This window comes from Zootoca vivipara, chromosome 5 (genome assembly GCF_963506605.1).
Source record: "Zootoca vivipara chromosome 5, rZooViv1.1, whole genome shotgun sequence".
In the NCBI taxonomy this organism is placed as follows: Eukaryota; Metazoa; Chordata; class Lepidosauria; order Squamata; family Lacertidae; genus Zootoca; species Zootoca vivipara.
Genome location: NC_083280.1, coordinates 58,191,231 through 58,213,610, shown reverse-complemented (window position 1 = coordinate 58,213,610; position 22,380 = coordinate 58,191,231). Strand labels below are relative to the sequence as shown.

At 40.8% G+C, this 22,380-nt stretch overlaps 1 protein-coding gene across 3 annotated transcripts in view; it reads right to left on the bottom strand.

Moving 5' to 3' along the window:
- Positions 1-22,380, bottom strand: part of DOCK1 (dedicator of cytokinesis 1) — a 362,095-nt gene that overhangs the window by 9,158 nt on the left and 330,557 nt on the right. For all 3 annotated transcript variants that reach the window (XM_035138565.2, XM_035138566.2, XM_035138567.2), the window contains 6 exons: positions 21,782-21,865; positions 17,235-17,372; positions 12,573-12,718; positions 10,395-10,593; positions 6,515-6,665; positions 2,268-2,413 (listed from right to left, as the gene is read on the bottom strand). In XM_035138565.2, the coding sequence (XP_034994456.1) occupies positions 2,268-2,413; positions 6,515-6,665; positions 10,395-10,593; positions 12,573-12,718; positions 17,235-17,372; positions 21,782-21,865 (864 nt within the window). The remainder of the gene's footprint in view (positions 1-2,267; positions 2,414-6,514; positions 6,666-10,394; positions 10,594-12,572; positions 12,719-17,234; positions 17,373-21,781; positions 21,866-22,380) is intronic.

Here is a 22,380-nt window from a genome sequence, read left to right as displayed (position 1 = left end):
GTTGAAGACATTTTGACAAATGTTTGCGAATGACTTTGATAGGATGTTAGAAACAGAAATCTAAGATTGTTGAACAATAGTTTCTTTTCACCAGCAGCAACAATATTTGCTCAAATGTTTCAGCAATCCGTTACATAGAATGGCAAAATTGCTTGCCTTTAGGAAACTGGTGGCTGTAAAACAAACCTCATATTTTAAACTTGTCTGAAATATACTTTATTTTCTCTCCTGAAATGAGATAGATTTCAATGAGATAGATTTCATGTTTTTCCTTAAGTTTCTGCTGGGACTCTCCTTTGTCTTTTTAACAGGCTCTATCAGGCTGTTTTACAATACAGTGGTGCATCGCAAGACGAAATTAATTCGTTCCACGGGTCAATTCATGAAACGAAATTTTCGTTTAGCGAGTCCCGGTTTTCCATAGGAATGCATTGAAACTTAATCAATGCGTTCCTATGGGCTCCGGGGGACTGGCGGCACGGAAGGCAGACGCTTGCTCTCTTGCCTGCCTGCCTTCCCCACCGCCTGTCACACGAAGATCAGCGGGCGCTGCTTGCGGGGCTTGTCAACCCCGGCAAACAGCGCCCACCGATCTTCGGCTCTGTCCCCCGATGCGCTACGGCTTGGGGAAGCAGGCAGGGAGACGGCAACAGCCCACAGCTTCCCGGGCTGTTGCCACCCCCCTGCCTGCTTCCGCAAGCTGAAGCGCCCGGGCAAGCCCAACACAGCGGGGGATCCCGCCTGTCACACAGCGGGGATCGTAGGGGCTTCTCAAGCCCCTACGATCCCCACTGTGTGTCGGACAGGATGCGGGGTGGGGGACGCAGGAAAAATCCTGCGTTCCCCCCGCATCCCGCCTGTCACACAGCGGAGATCGTAGGGCGCTTGAGAAGCCCCTACGATCCCCGCTGTGTGTCGGACGGGATGGGGGGAAGTGGAAGAAATATCCTCCGCTTCCCCCCCCATCCCGCCTGTCGAGGGGCTAGAGGCGGCGGCGAGAAAAGACCTTCTACCGCCTCCCGCCTGCCTCCCCCCACACTGAGCGCAACTTCGTATACTTCCGAAGTTGCACTCAGTGTCGGGGCTGCGGGGCGAGAGGCGGCGGGGGCAAAGACCTTTTCCAGTCGCCGCCTCCCCCCACACTGAGCGCAACTTCGGAGACCTCTTTGTTTTTATGTATAGGTTTCACGACCTGACTAATCTGTGTTCACATACAAGTCACCTAGCATTGTCTTCTGCCAATGAAAACATTTTCTGTGGTAGTACACTGGGGATCAGTTAAAGGAAAGGCATGGTCCTGAAAACACTAGCTGCTTTCCTAAGCTACAACCCAGAATCAGATGAAGGGACAAGTGGCTGTGGACTTTGGAGAGCGCAGATGAGCTGTTGATCTGACTCCAACCACCAGCTATGGCCATTCTCGGTCAGGGATAGCCCAGCCCCAATGATTCATGCATTGTTAACCTCACAATTTGATTATTGCAATACAATACACACTGTGTGGGATAGCTATTGGGTCTGGCCAAGAAGCTCCAGTTAGTGCAAAATACTGTGGGTGAGGACAGCCTGCAACCAACACGTAGCTCTAGCACTTAAAAGCTTGCACTGGCTGCCTATATGCTAGCATATAGTCCTTCACAAGTTGGGGGCAGGACACCTTAAAGACCACCTGGTTCCTTATACCCTGGCCAATTCACTAAAGTCTTCTGGGGAGTCACAGTTTATGTTTCAGACAATGTATCACGTGCACCAGAAGACATGTGTTTAGTATTGTGAACCTGATTTTGTGGAACTCCCTCCCAGCTGAAATCAGACAGATGCCTCCCCTCTTGAACTTAAGACACCCTGTAAAGACCTTATTTTATTTCAGCAGGCATTTTAAATATGTGTTTATGGTCAATTTTAACTGATTGTTTTAATCCTTTTTTTTTAACCTTGCAGTACACAGCTTAGAGACTGTTTTTCAGTGGTACATAAACTGCAGACTTAAAATCCTTTCTTTTATGTGGACCTCCTAGTGGTGCAGCAATAAAACGGCTAGTACATTTGCAAAGCTAAATAGGATCCAGTATGGTTTCAAACTGGATAGGGGACTATGCATTGAGATTCCTGCATTGCAAGGCGTTGGACTAGATGACCCTCAGGATCCCTTCCAATGCTACAATTCTATGATTCTATTATCCTCCATGAAAAATAATTATTGACCACAGAAGTACACATTATGTAGACTTGCTTTGAAGAAAGTCACTTCCAGTTATAAAACTTACTCTTTGAGGTACAGGTGGGGATGTGGCAGGGCTAAGAGATTCATGACTTTCCATGAGATTTCCATAATCTGCCATGCTGCCTTTCAGAGGCAATGGAGGAGGAATGTCTGCCATTTCCAAGCTATTCATGCCATTTAGTTCCAGATCTGAAAATAAACACATATCTCAGTCATTAAAGTCAACCTTCAAATTCCCAGCAAATGCTGCATGCACATCTAATTGTTTTAAAAGCTGAAAACTGTCAGCAGACTTTTTTTTTTTTTTTTGCAGAAAGGTAACTCATTTTAAAATAATTTGAAATAATGATTAATACAACAAAATGGAGTGCACAAGTGTGCCTGCTGACCCAATTTTTGGATTCACAAACCAGAAAGAATGTGTTGTTTGAGAAATAAAAGGGCCATATCAAGTAATGTATGTCTCATATAATCAAAAGAAGGGAGAGTAATTGTCACAGGACAACGCTAATCAGGGTTTCCAGAACACCAGCATTTCAGAAAATGACTTTACTTGTGACTTGCCCATGCATATCAGCAGAAGCATCATTTCTGTTGCAGCTTCTTGGGCATTTTCCTGTAACTATTGTTGAAAATTCAACAATGTTAAACATTTATTTTCCAAAGGTATACGACAATATCTAATCAAACAAACCTTTATTTACTCTTCCACACAATCCTTAAATGCACACATTAGGCACATATATTTATTAAAATGTTAGGAAATTACTGTAATTAAATGAGGAGCCATTCATTGTTTAAAGAGCTTGAAATACTTACAAAGAGAACACAAAACAGTATTTTCCGAAATTAACTACAAAATGAAGTGTCCTTCAAAAATTGATTGTATCGCAATACTCGTTTTAAATTTGTGTGACCACACTGAACACTTAAGAAATTGGATTTTCCTTTTACTACACTTCTTGAAATAATTCTGTAAGTTTGAACCACCTCCAAAGTGCAAAATTCTGTCAGACCAAGAGCAGAATTAGTAACAAATGATATTGTAAATGTTGTGCTTGGTTCAAATCCCTTGTTGAACTTGGGCCATTCACTAACTCTTGGCTGAAGCTCTCATGATAGGGATGCTGTGAGAATAAAATTGGGTGGGGGGACGGACCATGTCACTGTACTGAACTCATTGGTAGAATGGTGGGCTATAACAAAAATAAACAACAAAGTAAAATGGTTCACTTTCATTCTTTTCTAGTCTTTTTTTTCTTACCTCACAGCAAAAAAGGGGATAATTTCAAAGGCTCTCGTGTTCTTAAGGTCTCAAGAAGCTCCACTATAGAGATCTGCTGAAATTAAGGAATTACTTAATTGAACCCGATCTCACACCAACGGAGTACATAGTCTTGATTTATGCCAAATGGATGGTGGAGCTCATGTTCTGGCACCTTGCCTCTTGACAAATCAAGATGCACACAGGCATGTTTGTGCAGATTTGAGATGAAAAACTTGTCCCTTTCTGGATACAGGAGCTACCTTCATCTCCCTAGAGAGGCCTTCACATTGTGACAACTCTGATTTTGGTGTTTTTTTTAAAAAAAATATTATTAACAGAGTTGCTATATGCAACCATGTGCCTTTATTTCAGCGTTGTGTTAAAAAAAAAGTACTTCAAAATGTCCAAGTAAGTATAGTAATGAGTCATGCTTCCCCAAAGGAGGCACTTTTTAGGATGAAAACATTTTTAGTTTCTCCCTGACAGAAGCACCATCCTTAAGTTCTTCAGAAGCAGCACAAAAAAGCTTAATTGCACTTCTTTTCTACCCTTTAGGACATGTGTAGGAAACTCCAATGCCACCAGCAGCTGAGCCCATTTGGGTCCTTTGGGGGTGTGCAGCAAGCCTTAGAGAGTGAGGCTGCAGGGGGGGGGGGTGTCACTCCTCCTGCTTGCTGTGGATTTTGCTTTTCATGAGCATAAATTTATTCTATGCATGGAGCAAAAGCCTCAAGATCCAAGCCCATGAGAAGAAGCCTAAAACATAAACAGTCAAGGGTTCAGGTGCCCTCAATTTCAGAACAAATTGTACTGAGAAAAGTCCTTTACCATCACAAAGCAGTTTGGAAGGATGTTTGCTGTTGTAGTGAATATGAACAAGCGGTTGTTCCATATTCTTTGTTACAGGGGACTTCTTGGAAGGCAGTAGTCAGTAAAAGATAATTGTTTAAGATACAGCATATACTAATTACTTTCTTTAATACTTGTAAAAGGACTTCATTCATTGTTCTGCACTATATATTTTTATAGTAGCTGGAGGATTTTCCTATAGCCTTTGTACTATAAAAATATCATATAGCTAACGCAATAAGATGAATCATTAAACACTTATACAAAAAAATACCCTTTTTGAAAATTATGTATAAAATAATCAGCCTGACTGTGAAGCAATTGTAGCTGTTCAGTAAAAACACACAGACCCTAATTCCTGATGTGGAACAGTAAGCTGAATAAATGCTGGTACGTGAGTTAATAGCCTGGTTCCCTAAACAAGGAAAGGACCCTTCTAGCAGTGGAGGGAGTGTATAAGTCTATAGCACATGGCTGAGCTTCCAAACCATTAACTAGAGGGTTGGGTCTGAAGACCTATACTCTATTGGCAGAATGCTGTGGCAAAATTAACTAAATAATATTCTAAGTATGCGGATGACACCCAACTCTATCTCTCTTTTAAATCAGAACCAGTGAAGGCAGTGAATGTCCTGTGTGAGTGCCTGGAGGTGGTTGGATGGCGGCTAACAGATTGAGGTTGAATCCTGACAAGACAGAAGTACTGTTTTGGGGGGACAGGGGGCGGGTGGGTGTGGGGGACTCCCTGGTCCTGAATGGGATAACTATGCCTTTGAAGGACCAGGTGCGCAGCCTGGGAGTCATTTTGGACTCACAGCTGTCCATGGAGGCACAGGTTAATTCTGTGTCCAGGGCGGCTGTCTACCAGCTCCATCTGGTACGCAGGCTGAGACCCTACCTGCCCGCAGACTATCTCACCAGAGTGGTGCATGCTTTAGTTATCTCCCGCTTGGACTACTGCAATGCGCTCTATGCGGGGCTACCTTTGAAGGTGACCCAGAAACTGCAATTAATCCAGAATGCGGCAGCTAGACTGGTGACTGGGAGCGGCTGCCGAGACCACATAACACCGGTCCTAAGAGACCTACATTGGCTCCCAGTACATTTCTGAGCACAATTCAAAGTGTTGATGCTGACCTTTAAAGCCCTAAACGGCCTCGGTCCTGTATACCTGAAGGAGCGTCTTCACCCCCATTGTTCAGCCCGGACACTGATATCCAGCGCCGAGGGCCTTCTGGCAGTTCCCTCACTGCGAGAAGCAAAGCTACAGGGAACCAGGCAGAGGGCCTTCTCGGTAGTGGCGCCCGCCCTGTGGAACGCCCTCCCATCAGAGGTCAAGGAGATAAACAACTACCTGACATTTAGAAAACACCTAAAGGCAGCCCTGTTTAGGGAAGTTTTTAATCTGTGATATTTTAATGTATTTTGGTATTTGTTGGAAGCCGCCCAGAGTGGTGGGGGAGACCCAGCCAGATGGGTGGAGTATAAATAATAAATAATAATAATAAAAAGTAAATATTTGTATAGGACGTTTATATAAAACTATATTGTACTACACGGTGAAATTATTGGATCCTATAGCAAATTTCCCCCTTGAACAGGCCACACAATTATTCTTCACTTAAGCCAAGTGTGGGAAACGCTATGGCTCTCTAGATCAGTGTTTCCCAAACTTGGGTCTCCTGCTGTTTTTGGACTACAACTCCCATCATCCCTAGCTGGCAGGACCAGTGATCAGGGATGATGGGAATTGTAGTCCAAAAACAGCAGGAGACCCAAGTTTGGGAAACACTGCTCTAGATGATAGTGGGTTCCAGCTCCCATCACTGCTGACTGTTGGCCATGGTGGCTAGAACTCCTAGAATGTGAGTAGGATAATAACAATATATCCTACTCAGCCCTGATTAAAGCAACAGTTGAAAGGTGAAAGGAATCCTGATGGACATAGTCTGATTTACTCTCTGGTTAACCTAATTAGCCAATTGATCATAAAACATTTCAGAGATATCAAGTTCCTGATATGACCTGTCTGGTTCAAGTACATCAGGGGGGGAAAACCCACAGTTTTGTAAATTAGTATTTCTTACCTGCCCTTCACCCAACGGTTCCGGGGTGGGGTTGCAGTATGAAAAAAAAAATAAGTTAATGTGATTAATCAGTTAAAGCAGACTTACTGGACTGTAAACTGAATGAAAGCTTGGTCCTTGGAGTGACTGGTGGAGGGATGGTTTGAGAAGGCGGTGATGGGGAAACAGAAAAACGTTTTTCACTCCCCATGATGTTAATAACTTGGCTCTTTGGTCTTTGTGGTCTCAATGGACTGATCTGCATTTGGTTAAAAAAAAAAAAGCAAGCCAGACTCAATTTGAAGTATATCTTCCACACATACATCACACAGTCCAAGGATACATAATTTGTTCTTACAGCACAGCTGCTGGAAACAAAGGAGGAAACATTTCTTAGTGAGCCATTGAGCTTGTGATAAATACGTTCTTAATGTAACACAGCGATAAGGAAAAAACGGTTTTTGTCTCAATGCAGTATTCTTCTAAAATATATCCTTGGCTTGTTCTTTCTTAAACACAGTTTTTTGTGGCCTTGAATGTACAATCAATTTTTAAGAATGTACTTTTTAGGCGTTTCCAGGGGTTATTTAACAAAATGGCAGCTGGCTATTCCTATCATAGTTACACCTTGTTATAACCTAAAGGAAAACTAAAAGATATACCACTTACACCACTAGGTTTTTGTTTTATATACACTAGCATGCTAGAAACATATTACTATATTTAGAGTATTTCTCAAAACACGAGCCACTAAAGTGCAAAATATGTTTGGTGGAAACATATCATAACCACCATAAAACACACATATTTCTTTTTCTTTTTAAAATACTAATTTTTCTGGTTGATAGGATTTCTTTATTCTTACAGATACTGGACTAACTTCCTGTGCCTCCTCAAAAGTAACTCAGAGGGGTAATGATCCATACACAATAGAAATGTACTTAGAAAGACTCTCGTGGCTTTCATACTGCTGAATATTGTTGCAGATGATTTTGTGCTCTGTCACTTAAAGCCAAGTCACTTTGAGCAGGCAGCACTGTAATAATGGACTTTTATGGTCTAGAGCAGGGGTGGCCAACTCCCAAGAGACTGTGATCTACCTACAGAGTTAAAAACTTGCTGTGATCTACCCCCTTGGGGGGGGGTTCAGGTCAAAGGTGTTGAGCTTTTTGGGGGAGGAGGAAGGCCCATTTTAAAGGCATTCAGATCAAAGTAGTTGTTGAGCTTTTTTAGGGAGAAGGAAAGCGCCATTTCTGGGGGGTGCAGGGCAAAAAAAATTGAGCTTTTTTTAAGGGGAGCCAAAGTTGTTGAGCTTCTTTGGGGGGGGAGCCAGTGATCTACTATTGATCTACCACAGGCGTCCAATGATCTACTGGTAGATTACAATCTACCTGTTCGACGTGCCTGGTCTAGAGCAGGAATCCTCAAACCTTCTACCCCAAGGGCACACTTTAAAAAGCTGGAATTTATTGAGCCCTACCAGTCACAAAATGGTAGCAAATGAAGACAATTGCTGGCAATTGCTAACATCCCTCTCAGCTGATCTCTAAACCATATTTGGAAATTGCTAAATTCTTTGCTGCAGTTTTTTCCTTATGGCAACAAGTGCCATGCCTCAGCTTTATTCAAGCAATTTGTTCTAGACCTATTGAGCACCAGCTTCCCCATTTTAGGCAGAATTTATAGATTCTGAGGATGTACCTCAAGAATAATTCTGCATTTATATTTTTTCCGTCCAAGGCCCACATTTCTCAAAAAAAAATTTGCCGACTTGCTATTGCCTTCTCACATTCAACATGTTCCCTTTTCCTCACTCCTCAAACTGCTAATTTCATCCCTGCTCCCTAGTGCCTTTACACTTACTTCTTCCTCCTGTAACACCTTTTCTTGCTTATCCCCTTCCTTTTAATTCCGAATGTTAACCTTCAGTCTCACTTTCTAGAGGAAGGAGACTTTCCTTCCCTCCTGCTCACCTGAAATTCTCTGTCTCTCGGGCACCTTTACCCAGTATACAAGGAACTGTATTTACAGTGGAACCTCGGTTTATGAACACCTCGGTTTACGAATTTTCGGTTTACGAACGCCGTGGACCCATCTGGAACCGATTAATTCACTTTCCATTACTTTCAATGGGAAAGTTTGCTTCAGTTTATGAACAGACTTCCGGAACCAATTACACCCATGCTTCGGGTTAAGTATGCTTCAGGTTGAGTACTCCGGAGACCCGTCAGGAATGGATTAAACCACTTTCCATTACTTTCGATGAGAAAGTTTGCTTCAGTTTATTAATGCTTCAGTTTATGAACAGACTTCCGGAACCAATTGTGTTCATAAACCGAGGTACCACTGTAGTTGGGTATTGGCCCAACTTAAAGGTATGGCTAGGGGTTGGGGCAGTAAAGTGAGAAGGCCGTGTGCAGGCTGTAGCACTGTGGCCCACTGTTTGAGAAACACTTTCTTAGAGGAAGTCATCTCTTCTATTCCCTTGCCCACACAATTCAGTGCATTTTCATGTACTTAAGTCTCCAGGCTTGCCTAGGTAGGTCTGCATTGGTAAAGAAAAAATACAGGAAACTGCTGTTAAGCAAAGGAATGTTGGAAAGTACCTTTCACTGCTCCAGGCAGGAAGTTTTTTCTAGCCCTATAAACAAACAAAATTGCTTTCTATTTCAGGACACAGGTTTTAAACCGTTTGTATAATTTTCATGGTTACTTATGTTAATTAACATTTTTCTGCAAAGAGCACTTCCCCAGTTATATAGGAATCTCAGTGAATCCAGAATAAAAATACGATTTTTATTATTTTAGCCTAATTTTTTTAAAATACAAGGGGCTAATAATACTACTTGTCCTTGAATCAATGAAATGTTCAGCCAATTACGCTGATGTTTGACACACACTTTCTCACAGTCTTGTTTTAATACTTTGAACTAGTCTGAGAATCAACCACTGGAATGAATGAATGAATGAAAGAATGAGAGGTCATGTCAAAGAAGTTGGTCTGCTATGTAAAAAGGATCTACACAGTAAATCTAAAGAACTATTGTTGAAAATTGTAAATACTGAAGCATTTAAATAGTAAGAAGAGATCAGAAGCATGCAAGAACGCTTTAATTATGAACAATTTTCTCTTCATATAGTTTGTTTTTGATCCCCCAGTTAAATTACCATGGTGATTTACCAAGTGCATAGCTGAGAAAGCTTCCTTATTATGTATTTTAAGAACTGAGACTTCTCTAAGATTAAATAAATTGATGACAATTCATTAAAAATACTGATGAAAAACTGGAAGGGTAGATTGTAACCACTGGCAGACTGTGTCTATAAATTTACTGTATAGCTGAGAGCTGCTGAGATGCAAAATGTTAGCATGTCAATGGGGCCCAATACATTTTGCTGTCTGATCCAAGGAAAAGATCAGAAACTGACCAGACTGGCAGCTGCAGCTTATTTCAACCCTAGTTATGGGATAGTGCCCTCCTAGTAATCTAGTTAACAGATTGTAGGGCAGGGGGTGTGGCCCACACCCCACTATCTTTCACCATCTCACTTCCATTCTCTGCCCCCCCCCAGCATCTGAGTTGGATGCCTCACCTTTTAACGTATCATTTATAGAAAGTAGTCTTGTTCCAAGTAAAACAATTTAATGAAAGCTGTGTTTTATCCCTATACTGCTTAGCATTATATTATTGATGCACCCAAAGACAGTGAGCATCTGTAAAAGTAGTTTGATTAATTAACCTTCTCAGAGCATTTTCTTTCAGCTACATGTCAGAATAAATCTGCTACCTTTTAACTCCAAAGCATTTAAAGTTCGTCTGAACGTCATGTCACTTGCCAAATCGACTGCAAGTATTTGAAATGTGGAATTTACTCTCTTAAACTGGATACTGCTCCAGCAATAGTGTCGAGCACACCATCATTTTCTTGCTATGTCCGTTGTGTGTTGAAGCTATTATCATTTTACACATAGGCCAGTTATCATTACCGTTTCTGAAAGTATCACTGCTTCAGACTGTTGCAAAGAGATATCTGTCGACTTGAATTCCTTTTCAAATATCTCTTGGTGCTTGCTGTTTCGCTTTTCTTTTTTCTTCTCCTTCTTTTCTTTATCCGGATCATCCTTGTCCAACTTGTCTTGTGACCGAGAATGCATCTTCTTTGGTAAAAGAGGCTCAAGCACAAACCTGAAGGGTATAAACATTCACTGTACTAAAGGCATCGCTATATCAGTACCAATCACTACATCTTTAGGTGCAGCAACAGCACCACTTTAGTGCCTCACCCCTTCATCAACCAATCAAACTTAATGATACTGTAATGGGGGTGACAGAACGACTAATTCATTTTGGCTGTTGATCAAAATGTACCTCAAACTATTATGGAACAGTCCTAACAATTCATGTAGTAGACTAACAGTGCAATTCTATAAACATCTACTCAATAGGTAAGTGTCATTGTGTGAATTAAATGAGACTTACTTCCAGTTAAGTATGTATAGGAATGCAGCTTCGGCACTCAATTCAAATTCACAATTCAATACACTTTATGAAGTGAAAAACACCTGTATGGATTTTTTAATATACCTGTAGTTTATAACATCTCAGGGCCAAAGTATATGTTATATTTATTTACACTGTTTGATTTTCTTTTGGAGAAGCTAGAAGTTGTGGCATCTCTATTTGGAAAGTGATCCTGATTCATAGCAGGGGTGTGTGGTAGCTGCCTGCAAGAAACCTCCCACCCACTGCTGCTTGACACCAGAGTTGCTGTTACCTTCAGGAGCAAATAGCAGCTGGGTTTGGGGGAGTGGTTTCCAGCAGGAAACTGGCAAGGGCCCTTATGCATTAGAACAGGCATCCCCAAACTTCGGCCCTCCAGATGTTTTGGACTACAATTCCCATCATCCCTGACCACTGGTCCTCTTAGCTAGGGATCATGGGAGGTTTAGGCCAAAACATCTGGAGGGCCGCAGTTTGGGGATGCCTGCATTAGAAGAATGATCAGGGTCAGTTTTAAGCTCACCCCACACTCCCAAAGCTGGTAGTTTGGCTGGTAGAAACCTAAGTGTATGAAACTGTGCTTGTGTGAATGTTGAAGTAAAGAACAACTGAAAATATTTGTACAGCCACCATAAAAAGGTAAAGGTAAAGGGACCCCTGACCATTAGGTCCAGTCGTGACCGACTCTGGGGTTGCGCGCTCATCTCACATTATTGGCCGAGGGAGCCGGCGTATAGCTTCCAGGTCATGTGGCCAGCATGACAAAGCCGCTTCTGGCAAACCAGAGCAGCACATGGAAACACCATTTACCTTCCCGCTGTAGCGGTTCCTATTTATCTACTTGCATTTTGACGTGCTTTTGAACTGCTAGGTTGGCAGGAGCTGGGACCAAGCAACGGGAGCTCACCCCGTCACAGGGATTCGAACCGCCAACCTTCTGATCAGCAAGCTCTAGGCTCAGTGGTTTAACCACAGCGCCACCTGGGTCCCCTACACCACCATATGTCTTTGTAAATGTATATCACATGTCAAAGGTAGCAGACATGTATATGATTGACCAATGCAGGCATATCTGCATAGCCAACTGTCCCTGCAAATGGCTATTGGTTGTTGTGTGACCTAAGGGAAAAGGGAGGGGCATGTGGAACATAATGGAGATCTGCTGCTGCTACAGAACCATTTTGGATTCTGCTCTATTTTTGTGCCCTCTCCAGTCACAAGGCAGCTAAGCTTTTTGGAATGCCCTCTCTCTGAGCTTCGAAGAGCAGCTACAAAGAATGATGGAACACATGACTTCACATGTCAGAAACATTGTGAAGCATTCCAAAGCTTTTTTAAAAAAATTAACATTGCAATTAGCATTGTAAGTGTCAAGAACTGCAGGGATTCTTAATAAGTTTGAGACCAGTGTTCCGTTTCATAAACTGGCCTTGATGAAATCTTAACTTCAATACTTTAAGTAAACAGAAGAGAGTAGTAAATTCTCAGGCTAAGGAATTTTATTGCTAATATCGCAACACAAGATTTTTTTTTTAAAAAAACCTACCTGAAAAATTTAATATGTGGATCAAAAAGCTCAAAGAAAGCAGGTATATTTATGAACCTTAGGAGTATGAGGTAGTAGAGAAAATGCTACAGAGTATGCATGCAGTAGACCCACGTACCCATCAGAGCCTGGTCTCGAAGGTGCGCTGTCAGATGAAATGGAGGAAACTGAAGCAACAGACAGTGGCCTTGAAGATGAAGGCATCGTGAATGATCTAACCATGGACCTTGGACGACTACCTCGTCTGTCATCTATGCTTGAGGGCTACAGAAAGAGCAAATATCATTCTTTTGTTGCCAGAACACTTCGAAATACATGAATGTAATAAAAGATGCACTTTTACTTAGGTGTCATTCATTTCATTCAGAAAAATGAATAGGTTTTTCTTGAGGAAAGGTATTTTGAAACAAAATTATATTAATCAAGGCCACAGCAATTAGAATGCTCTCATTCCTTCATATGTATATGTAGCCTTTTAATCAGAGTGGCTAGCCTGGTTCAGATGTTGCTGAACTACAACTCTCATCAACTACAGCCAGTGTGACCAATGATCAGGGATGATGGGAATTGTAGTTCAGCAACATGTGAAAGGCCAAAAGTTAGGTATGTCTGCTTTAAACTTAAATAGATAAAGACATTTATTTCTTTTATCTAGTTAATTTATATACCACTTTCTATTTCAACAAAACTCTCTCAGTGGTTTATATATTTCAACAAAAAGGAATCAAGAAATACAATATGAATTCTACATTCAAAACAAAAACAAAAAACCCTCCTCCTACTACTAAATCCACAACTTTGCCCCCCTCCCCCTACAATATGAAGATTTATCTCTTCCTCACCATCAGGCTCTCACCCTGTAGGGAGTCTGGTACACCCCCAACACCCGATTCTTACTACCTCACAGGGAGAACCCCCGTCAATCTGGCAAAATAAATGAAAGCCATCGCCTTTACAGAAGCACACATATTAGTACTGAGGCACACAAATCTAGTTTCACAGATGGAAGAAACAAGAAAGGCAGAATTTACAGTTCTGAATATTTATTCAAGGTTTGTTACCCATTAATAACTAATATATGCACAAAATAATTGAATTCTGCCAACAAAAATAGGAACCCCATGCTGTTTGATCACAGGTAGATTTTCCACCCTGTCAACTAGTAGGAAGCTGGTGCTGCATGAAGACAGACAGAAGTGATAAAACACTGTATGTTCTGACAGAGCTGAGCGGCAGATCTGTGTGAGGTTGAGAAGATAATATCTGGATATAAGCATACCAGTCAAATACCAGAATATGTTAAAATGTTCTACTGAAACAAGTGACATATAAACAGGGCTTATATCAACATCTCTCTTCTCACGGGGAGCACATTATCATCTAGGGCAGTCATTTTATCTGCTGTCTTCTGGCTTTTCCAACGTTTTCAAGTTGTAAGAAAGAGATATTCCAACATAATGTAGGGCTGCCCCAGGACATTTTGCCACTTGAGGCAGCCTCCTGCCTCTTCCTTCTCTCCTCTCCACAGCTACCTGGAGATGGCCGGGGGGGGGGGAGAAAAAAGGAGGCCAGAGAGAGGAGCAGACACTTCAGATGGCAGCTCCAGGCCTCACTGCTGGCTTTGCTGCCACCCCCCCCCCCCAGCACCTGCCACCTGAGGTGGCACTCCAAAGGTTATGTAGTTTTTTAATAAGATTAAACATGGTTGACTGCTCTACTCACTATGAATTATGCACAGTAATGAATCAAGCTCTATATAGAAGAAGAAGAAGAAGAAGAAGAAGAAGAAGAAGAAGAAGAAGAAGAAGAAGAAGAAGAAGAAGCAGCAGCAGCAGCAGCAGCAGCAGCAGCAGCATTCGGACTTGATATCCCTCCTTTCACTCCCCTTAAGGAGTCTCCAAGTGGCTAACAATCTCCTTTCCCTTCCTCCCCCACAACAAACACTCTGTGAGGTGGGTGTGGCTGAGAGACTTCAGAGAACTGTGACTAGCCCAAGGTCACCTAGCAGCTGCATGTGGAGGAGCGGGGAAGCGAACCCGGTTCACCAGATTACGAGTCTACCCCTCTTAATCACTACACCACACTGGCGTACGTATAAAGAATACGTAATAGAAATGGGTTTCCAATTTTGATAATCCAGCATGGCTGATACTGCTCTAAGGGAAGCTCTTTTTTGATTGTATAGTTTTGTTTCTTTTCTTTTTTGAAAATCAAATGTGTGTAGCAAGACATTAGTGAGACTTAAGCAATTTCTAATTGCATACTTGGACACAAATTATACCAATTGTGATAATGTATCTCTTAAATGACAGGAGGGTCTCATTATTTTTCCTAGCTTCAGTGTTCATACATGATTTGTGTGGTTAATAAAGCTTGAAAAATCTACTCCTCTGTGTGGGACGAAATACACAACATATGTCACAATGACAAAAACAGAGAGAGCAATATTGAGCTTGTACACTCAAGATTTACAGTTATACATTTTCTGAGAAATTTTGGAGTGCATATATACTTGTTTCATCATAAAATATGGAAGGGGGAATAAATTACATAAGCACTTCTATGTTGTTGTTTTTTAGTGCATTATTATTCCATTTCAAATATGCAACTATTCCAAATAAAACATCTAAGACCAATATAAGGAGTTTTACTTTGTTAACACCCAAAGCATAAAACCAATAAAGCCACTCAAATAGGCCTGATGCAGATATAACGCTAACTCCTTGGAAATGATATTTCACAAATTTTATTTCTTGATACCTGCCTTTGACTTCAAAGGGCGGATGCTTCAAAAAGGTGTCAGATACCACCTGAGGATTTAATCTCATGACAAAACTGTAAAAAAATGCATACTGTCGATTTTAAACCAAGCAGGTCTCTCATAGTGAACCTGGAAAGTATACTGGAAAATCTAATGTTTCTGGTTACCTCTTACGGTTTATATTTGGCCACTCTTAAATACTTGAAAATGTTGTTATGTATACTAATCTTTTCACAGAATACTGAAATGTCTCCTAGGACATTTAAGTTTCAATGCAAGCACTCCTGACTTCAAACTATACTTCAGCGAAGAAACTTCAAAGGAACATTCCCACATGAAATTGCTTAACCATTATTTATTTATTTGGATCCAGCTGAAATTGGGGTTACCTATCTCACTACAGCTCCTTCATGGATCACTGCCTTGTTGTGGCAAAGGGGCTTGAATAACTCAGAGAAGCTATGAGCTATGCCATGCAGGGCCACCCAAGATGGACAGGTCAGAGTGGAGAGTTTTGACTAAACGTGATCCACCTGGAGAAGGAACTGGCAATCTACTCCAGTATCCCTGCCAAGAAAACTCAATGGACAAAGACAAAAGGCATATAAAAGTTATGACACTGGAAGATGAGCCCCTCAGGTCGGAAGATGTCCAACATGCTACTGAGGAAGAGCGGAGAACAAGTAAAAGTAGATTCAGAGCTGAGGAAGCGGCTGGGCCAAAGCTGAAAGGTCGCTCAGTTGCGGATATGCCTGGAAGCGAAAGGAAAGTCCAATGCTGTAAAGAAAAATATTGCATAGGAACCTGGAATGTAAGAATCATGAACCTTGGTAAGCTGGATGTGGTCAAAATGAGATGGCAATAATAAATATTGACTTCCTGGGCATCAGTGAACTAAAATGGATGGGAATGGGTGGATTCAGTTCGGATGACCATAATATCTATTACTGTGGGCAAGAATCCCGTAAAAGAAATGGAGTGGCCCTCATAGTCAACAAAAGAGTGGTGAAAGCTGTACTGGGATGCAATCTCAAAAACGATAGAATGATCTCAATACGAATCCAAGGCAGACCTTTTAACATCACAGTAATTCAAGTTTATGCACCAACTACTGGTGCTGAAGAAAGTGAAATTGACCAATTCTATGAAGACTTACACCTTCTAGAAATGACACCAAAGAAGGATGTTCTACTCATTATAGGGGATTGGAATGCTAAAGTAGGGAAAGTAGGGAACCAAGCAGGGCAAAGGCTAATAGAGTTCTGTCAAGAGAACAAACTGGTTATCACAAACACTCTTTTCCAACAACACAAGAGCCGACTCTATACATGGACATCACCAGATGGGCAGCATCAAAATCAGATTGATTATATTCTCTGCAGCCAAAGATGGAGAAGCTCTATACAGTCAGCAAAAACAAGATCTGAAGCTGACTGTGGCTCAGATCATCAGCTTCTTATAGCAAAATTCCAGCTTAAACTGAAGAAAGTAGGAAAAACCACTGGGCCAGTAAGACACAATCTAAATCAAATTCCTTATGAATACACAGTGGAAGCGAGGAACAGGTTGAAGGATTTAGATTTGGTGGACAGAGTGCCTGAAGAACTATGGATGGAGGCTCGTAACATTAACAGGAGGCAACAACAGAAATCATCCCAATGAAAAGGAAATGCAAGAAAGCAAAGTCAATAAGTCCTTACAAATAGCGGGGGAGAGAAGGCAAGCAAAATGCGAGGGAGATAGTGAAAGTACACCTGTGTGAGAGCCTGTTCACAACTTCTGTCTTACTTTTATGAATATTTTTTAAAAAACACTGAATTTCACTTGACTGTACCATGGATTTTGTCGTATTAAATAGAAATGGAACTGGGTTTAAAACAGAGCATCGTCTGAGAGGATCGAGACCTATTCTGCCTCAGAGCCTCTATAATAGTGCAGAATCTACAGGGAAACAAAAGCTTTAACATTATTTACATTTCCCATGCATTCTAAAACTGATACTTTAAGAGAACTACTTACAAGACTCCTGACACCATACTGCTTTTCAACTTTTTCTTTCAGTTGCTTAAAACAGGCTTCCATCCTCTCATGAAATGGCCTAAGTGCTTCTGTGACTTTATCTCCATGAATTCGGATACCTTCTGTCAGGAATGGAATCTGAAACAGAAAATTATATTTCCATTAATTTTCTGGTCTTGTGTCAAAAGAACAAAAAAGGAGCAAAACAGGAATGTCATCTTAACATAAAAGGTGCTCTGGAATTGTAATACCTTTGACAACTATACAGGAACATGCACAATCTCACTTTTGCTTCCAGTGACTCTTGGGGGGGGGGGATGTGTTTGTGCAAGTCTGTGAAGTTGCTAATGTGGCTAGTAAAAAAAAAATACAAACACCCTGATATTTACAGTTTGGGCATGTTCTTGTTCAGTTCTTTGTCTTTTAAAATAAATGGAGTCATCACATTTTGAGATGCACAGCTAAATTAATCAGGATGAATAAATATTCCATTTACATTATGCTCAAAAGAATACCAAGGCATACCACGCCTTAAATTAGCATGCTGATGAATGCCGACTCTCAAGCTACACTATTAATGTCAACTCCAACAGATTTCCAGAGAATAAATAGTAAAGAAACAAAGCCTGCTTCTGGTTAACAAATGCTATTTATTACCCTTTGCACCACACTGAAAAACAAAACAAAATACTCTACTGCATTTTGTGCACACCAGTATTTGTTAATAAAATGGCGAAAACTACGTGTTCAATGCTAAACCTAAATTTCTAATCGGAAATTGGTTTTCCAATATTTTAGAAGAGGGAGAGATAGAGATGAGAAAAGGCAAAATTATTCCTTTTTTATAATTGAAAATAATCATTTATGTGCAGGGCTGCTGTCAAAAAATACCCATGCCAAGGTAAGATTACATAATTAGTTCGTTGTGTGGAGATGTAACTGACCTTTAAAATGTTTTAAGAGTGATATTTCATTCCCAAAGCTATAGACCTCCTATTAGTCTCCTCTCCCTCAAATTTAAAAGTGGGTGGGTGTTGAAATCTTTCATCAAGATACACAATTTTGGAGTTTGATATTCTCCACAGCAATCAAGCTAAGAGGCTTCTGCTTAATAATTCATAATTAAAGCATAATACTGATTAAAAACACATCCCCCCACCACACCACCACTGAACATCCATCTAAATTAGAAGATTTACAAGTACGAAAGACAATATAACTGAACTGCATTTTAAACAAATTCAAGGAATCTTGTCAGGATGAAATCCTGAATAAAATTTGTTTTCTTGACATTTAGCAGCACACAGCTGCTGCTTCTCTTGGCACTTTTGAAGGAAAAGACCAAAGAAGCATAATATTTCAACTGTAGCCACGGGTATTTATAGCCCATATGGATTTCTCCTTGGCAGCGGGGAAAAAATAAACATTAAAATTGCCACTTTGATTAGAACTAATGAAGCATATTTTTTGTTAATCACCAAAGAGCAACTTCCAGCTATCTTCCATATGGCAATTAAATACAGGGAACCACACAGTTGTGTTATTTTTGACCAGGGAAGGATAAGCCACAAGAGAAGCTAGCTTTCCTAACGTATTTGCTGCAGGGTCATTCCTGACCTTTACAGGTTAAAAATATATAAATGATGGAATGTGACGTAAGTGATGCAGTCCGCTTCAGAAAATTATCATGGAATATATCTGCTAAAGCAGTATCAACACGTTGGTGGACTAGACAATCATGAAAAATGTTGCACTATTATCATTTACATTGAAAACCACATGGTTTAGGACTTCGGGGCTGTTGTTTTGCTTATGTTACAGTGGAAAGAGCCAGGTGCAGTGGTCAGGAAAAGGCTATTGGTGGCCTCAGGGTCTAATTCAAGACCCTGGAATAGATCCTGGTTCAAATAAACCAACTGAATGTAAACCTCAGCCAGGGTGTAGGCAAAGGATTAACTCCCTACCTATCCGAAAGCCCTTCCCATACTGTGCACACTCTCTCTCAGTCACAGGCAAAAATATGAAGCTTATAATAAGGAGAGAACTCTGACAACACCTCGCATTGAGGAGGAGTAGAGGTTTGAAGAAAGCTTTCACCTTTTCTTCCTTGGAGACCACAAGATTCAATCAGTGGGGATAGCCTTGACAGGCCCAGTCCATCCAAGAGGCAGAGAGAAGCAGCTGCCACAGGCGAAGGAAGCCATTGAGGTAGCGCTGCCAAGGCAGCACTACCATAAGCACTGCACTGGGCTTTTGCCATACCAGATAACCACATATTTACTTGAAGTTCCTCCTGCTCAAATAGTTCACCACGTGGCGCACGCTCCATGCAGTTGGTGCTGGAAATGGCCATTACTGCACAGCTTGGTGATTAACTTCCCCTTGCTTTTGGGCAAAGCATGTGGATGGGAATCATTCAAAGGAATGTATTCATATCTTCGGGGTGTGGGGGTGCCATGGCATTTCTTCACATTTTCGTGAAGCCACCAATTAGTTTAATTAGCAAAGTAAACTAATTAAATGGCACTTCTTGCCCTCTGGAACAAATGAAATAATTTACAGAAAGGTTTAATTCTGGACACTCTGATGCGGCATTTAAAATTCATCACTGTGTCTTCCTAGCTGCAGCAATATCAAGGGAAAAAAGTTTGCTTCTATTAATCTGGTTGGTTTATGTTTCTTGGCTTTAAGCAAGAAAACATGGAAATGCACAAGAGAGGTGGAAATGATGTGCATCTGTATTAAAATAAATGTGTGTTGTTAAATATGCAACCTTGCAATAATATATAAATTTTGCTAGCACGCTAATTCTCTTTTGGGTAAACAGTGTGTCCATGAGCACCATTAAACTTCATTTTTAACATAGTTATTAGGGGCAATGACACAGTGCTGACATTAAGTTAGTCTCCCGGGAACAAATTATTTTTCTCTGTAGGACTGAAAACTCCAAAAATCCAATCTGTTGTAAAAGCTTACCAGGGTGGGGGAATCAATAGAATTTCAGAGGACCACACGAGTTTTTGTTCAGCAATACTTTCATGGTCCATAGAGAATTTCTGAATATTATATCTTAGCTTTCTTCAAAATCTAAAATATAGGCCTCTGGAAATTTAAATTATTCCTCTTATAATAAGGACACAACTGAATATAAAACATGAATGTAGCAGTGTGTTTTTGCTGTTTTTTTTTTAAAAAGCAGTCAGTCACATCTGTGAAATGCATCATAAAATTATCCTGAGGCCAAACACACAATATTTGCATATAACTATACAACAGATGCTGGAATGAGCTTTCTAGTTTTCTTCCCTAATACATTCAGCATTTGACAGTAATAACAGCAATCCTTAACAAAAAAAAACAAACAAAAAAACACTACTGTACTTGAGCTTCACAATTAAAAAGAGAGAAAGAGAGGGATCCAAAAAGGTAGCGCTGCACAATTTTCTATAATTAATACAATTTTTCTCCATAATCTTGCAAGGTGAACAGTGAATGAGAGGAACATATTACGGAATCCTCTCCTTTATATACACAATTGAGCAGATGAAAACAGGAGTTTCAGAACTATCCTAGTCTTAACCTAGGTAGGTAAGAGGCAGTGCTTTTTCCTTTCCTCTCTTTGTTAGGAGCAGTTGTGATGGTTACCAATTGCATTTTCCATCACAAGGGTTGACTCAAATAGATACAGATGCATGAAAGAACTATCGGCTGACTGGGCACCCATGATTCCAGTCTCTGCTTCCCAGAGGTAATTTGGGCACATGTCCTGGCTGCAAAAGCCTGATGTTGCGTTTATTGAAAATACTGTCATGTAGCAGGGGGTGTAAACGAAGATGCACTGGATTTGAAGTTACTTCATTCACATGGCCGCATCCTAAGGAACGCTTGGATTGCTCTATGTGGAGCAAACTGGCTAAAGTACAACAGAGTGTTTTTTTATTCATTTATTTCATAAATACACCACTTGGTTCTAGGAAAAACCTCAAGGCCATACATCTGCCCCACTCCAGCTATCAGTCCCTAATGCTTCAGTCTCCATCCCAAAACTTTGTTCTGCATCTAGCACACCCTTGGCATAAAATAAGTATTCAGATTGAATGTGAATCTTTAGTCTGGGTCCAACCTTCCTGCAGTGCTCCAGAGTGAATATTTGTAGCAGAACTTTTAAGCTACCATACCTATCACTTACCTTTTCTTCTTCTTTTGCCCCTAGAGGTAAATCAGGCCCAGCTGGGAGGAAATGCCACACTGAACTAAACTATACTATGATAGTTTCTAAGCTGAAAGTTCCAGTGCTCTCAGATCTTTAAATTGTGAACTTAACAGCAGGAGATAAAATTGTGGGTTAATAGTGCTAGTCACATTTGGGAGTATAAAATGACAAACTATGTCAGACACAGAAAGATGAACTTTAACTCCTGTTTCAAGGCATTTGAAATGCCATAGAAACATATACACTGGAGTGAATTCTTTGATGCCTGAGTTTTGTCAAAAATGACAGCGGGCTGCCTTTGAATGCCACTTGGCTCCTTGACGATGTGATTTACCTGCCATGCGATTAGGTCCTTCAATTTCTCAATTTTTTCATGATCTTCTGGATGGTCATACACATATTTTTCAGTAAAAAAAGCCTAAGAAAAACAAAAATGTCTTTTTACAGAAGAAATAATACATTTGGCAGTGCAGAAGAACTAATAAAAAGTGAAAATACTTATTTAGCCATTTTCATTGGAATATGAACTTTTCAAACTGGAAATGATATGCAGAAAAGTAGCATTGTTGAAACAGATACATAGGCACGCAAGTGTGTTTTCTGTGCTAACTGGCTTTCACTAGAGCATGGGAACCAAGGAGCTGAGAAGGGCATGGCTAATTCAATTCTGAACCAGTACAGTGGTACCTTGGTTCTCAAACCTAATCTGTTCTGGGAGTCCATTCGGCTCCCTAAACTGTTTGGAAACCAAGGCACGGCTTCTGATTGGCTGCAGGAGTTTCCTGCACTCAAGCAGAAGCCGCATTGCACGTTCAGTTTCTGAAAAACATTTGCAAACCGGAACACTTACTTCTGGGTTTGCGGCGTTTGGGAGCCGATTTGTTTGACAACTAAGTTGTTTGAGAACCAAGGTATCACTGTACAGAATTCTAT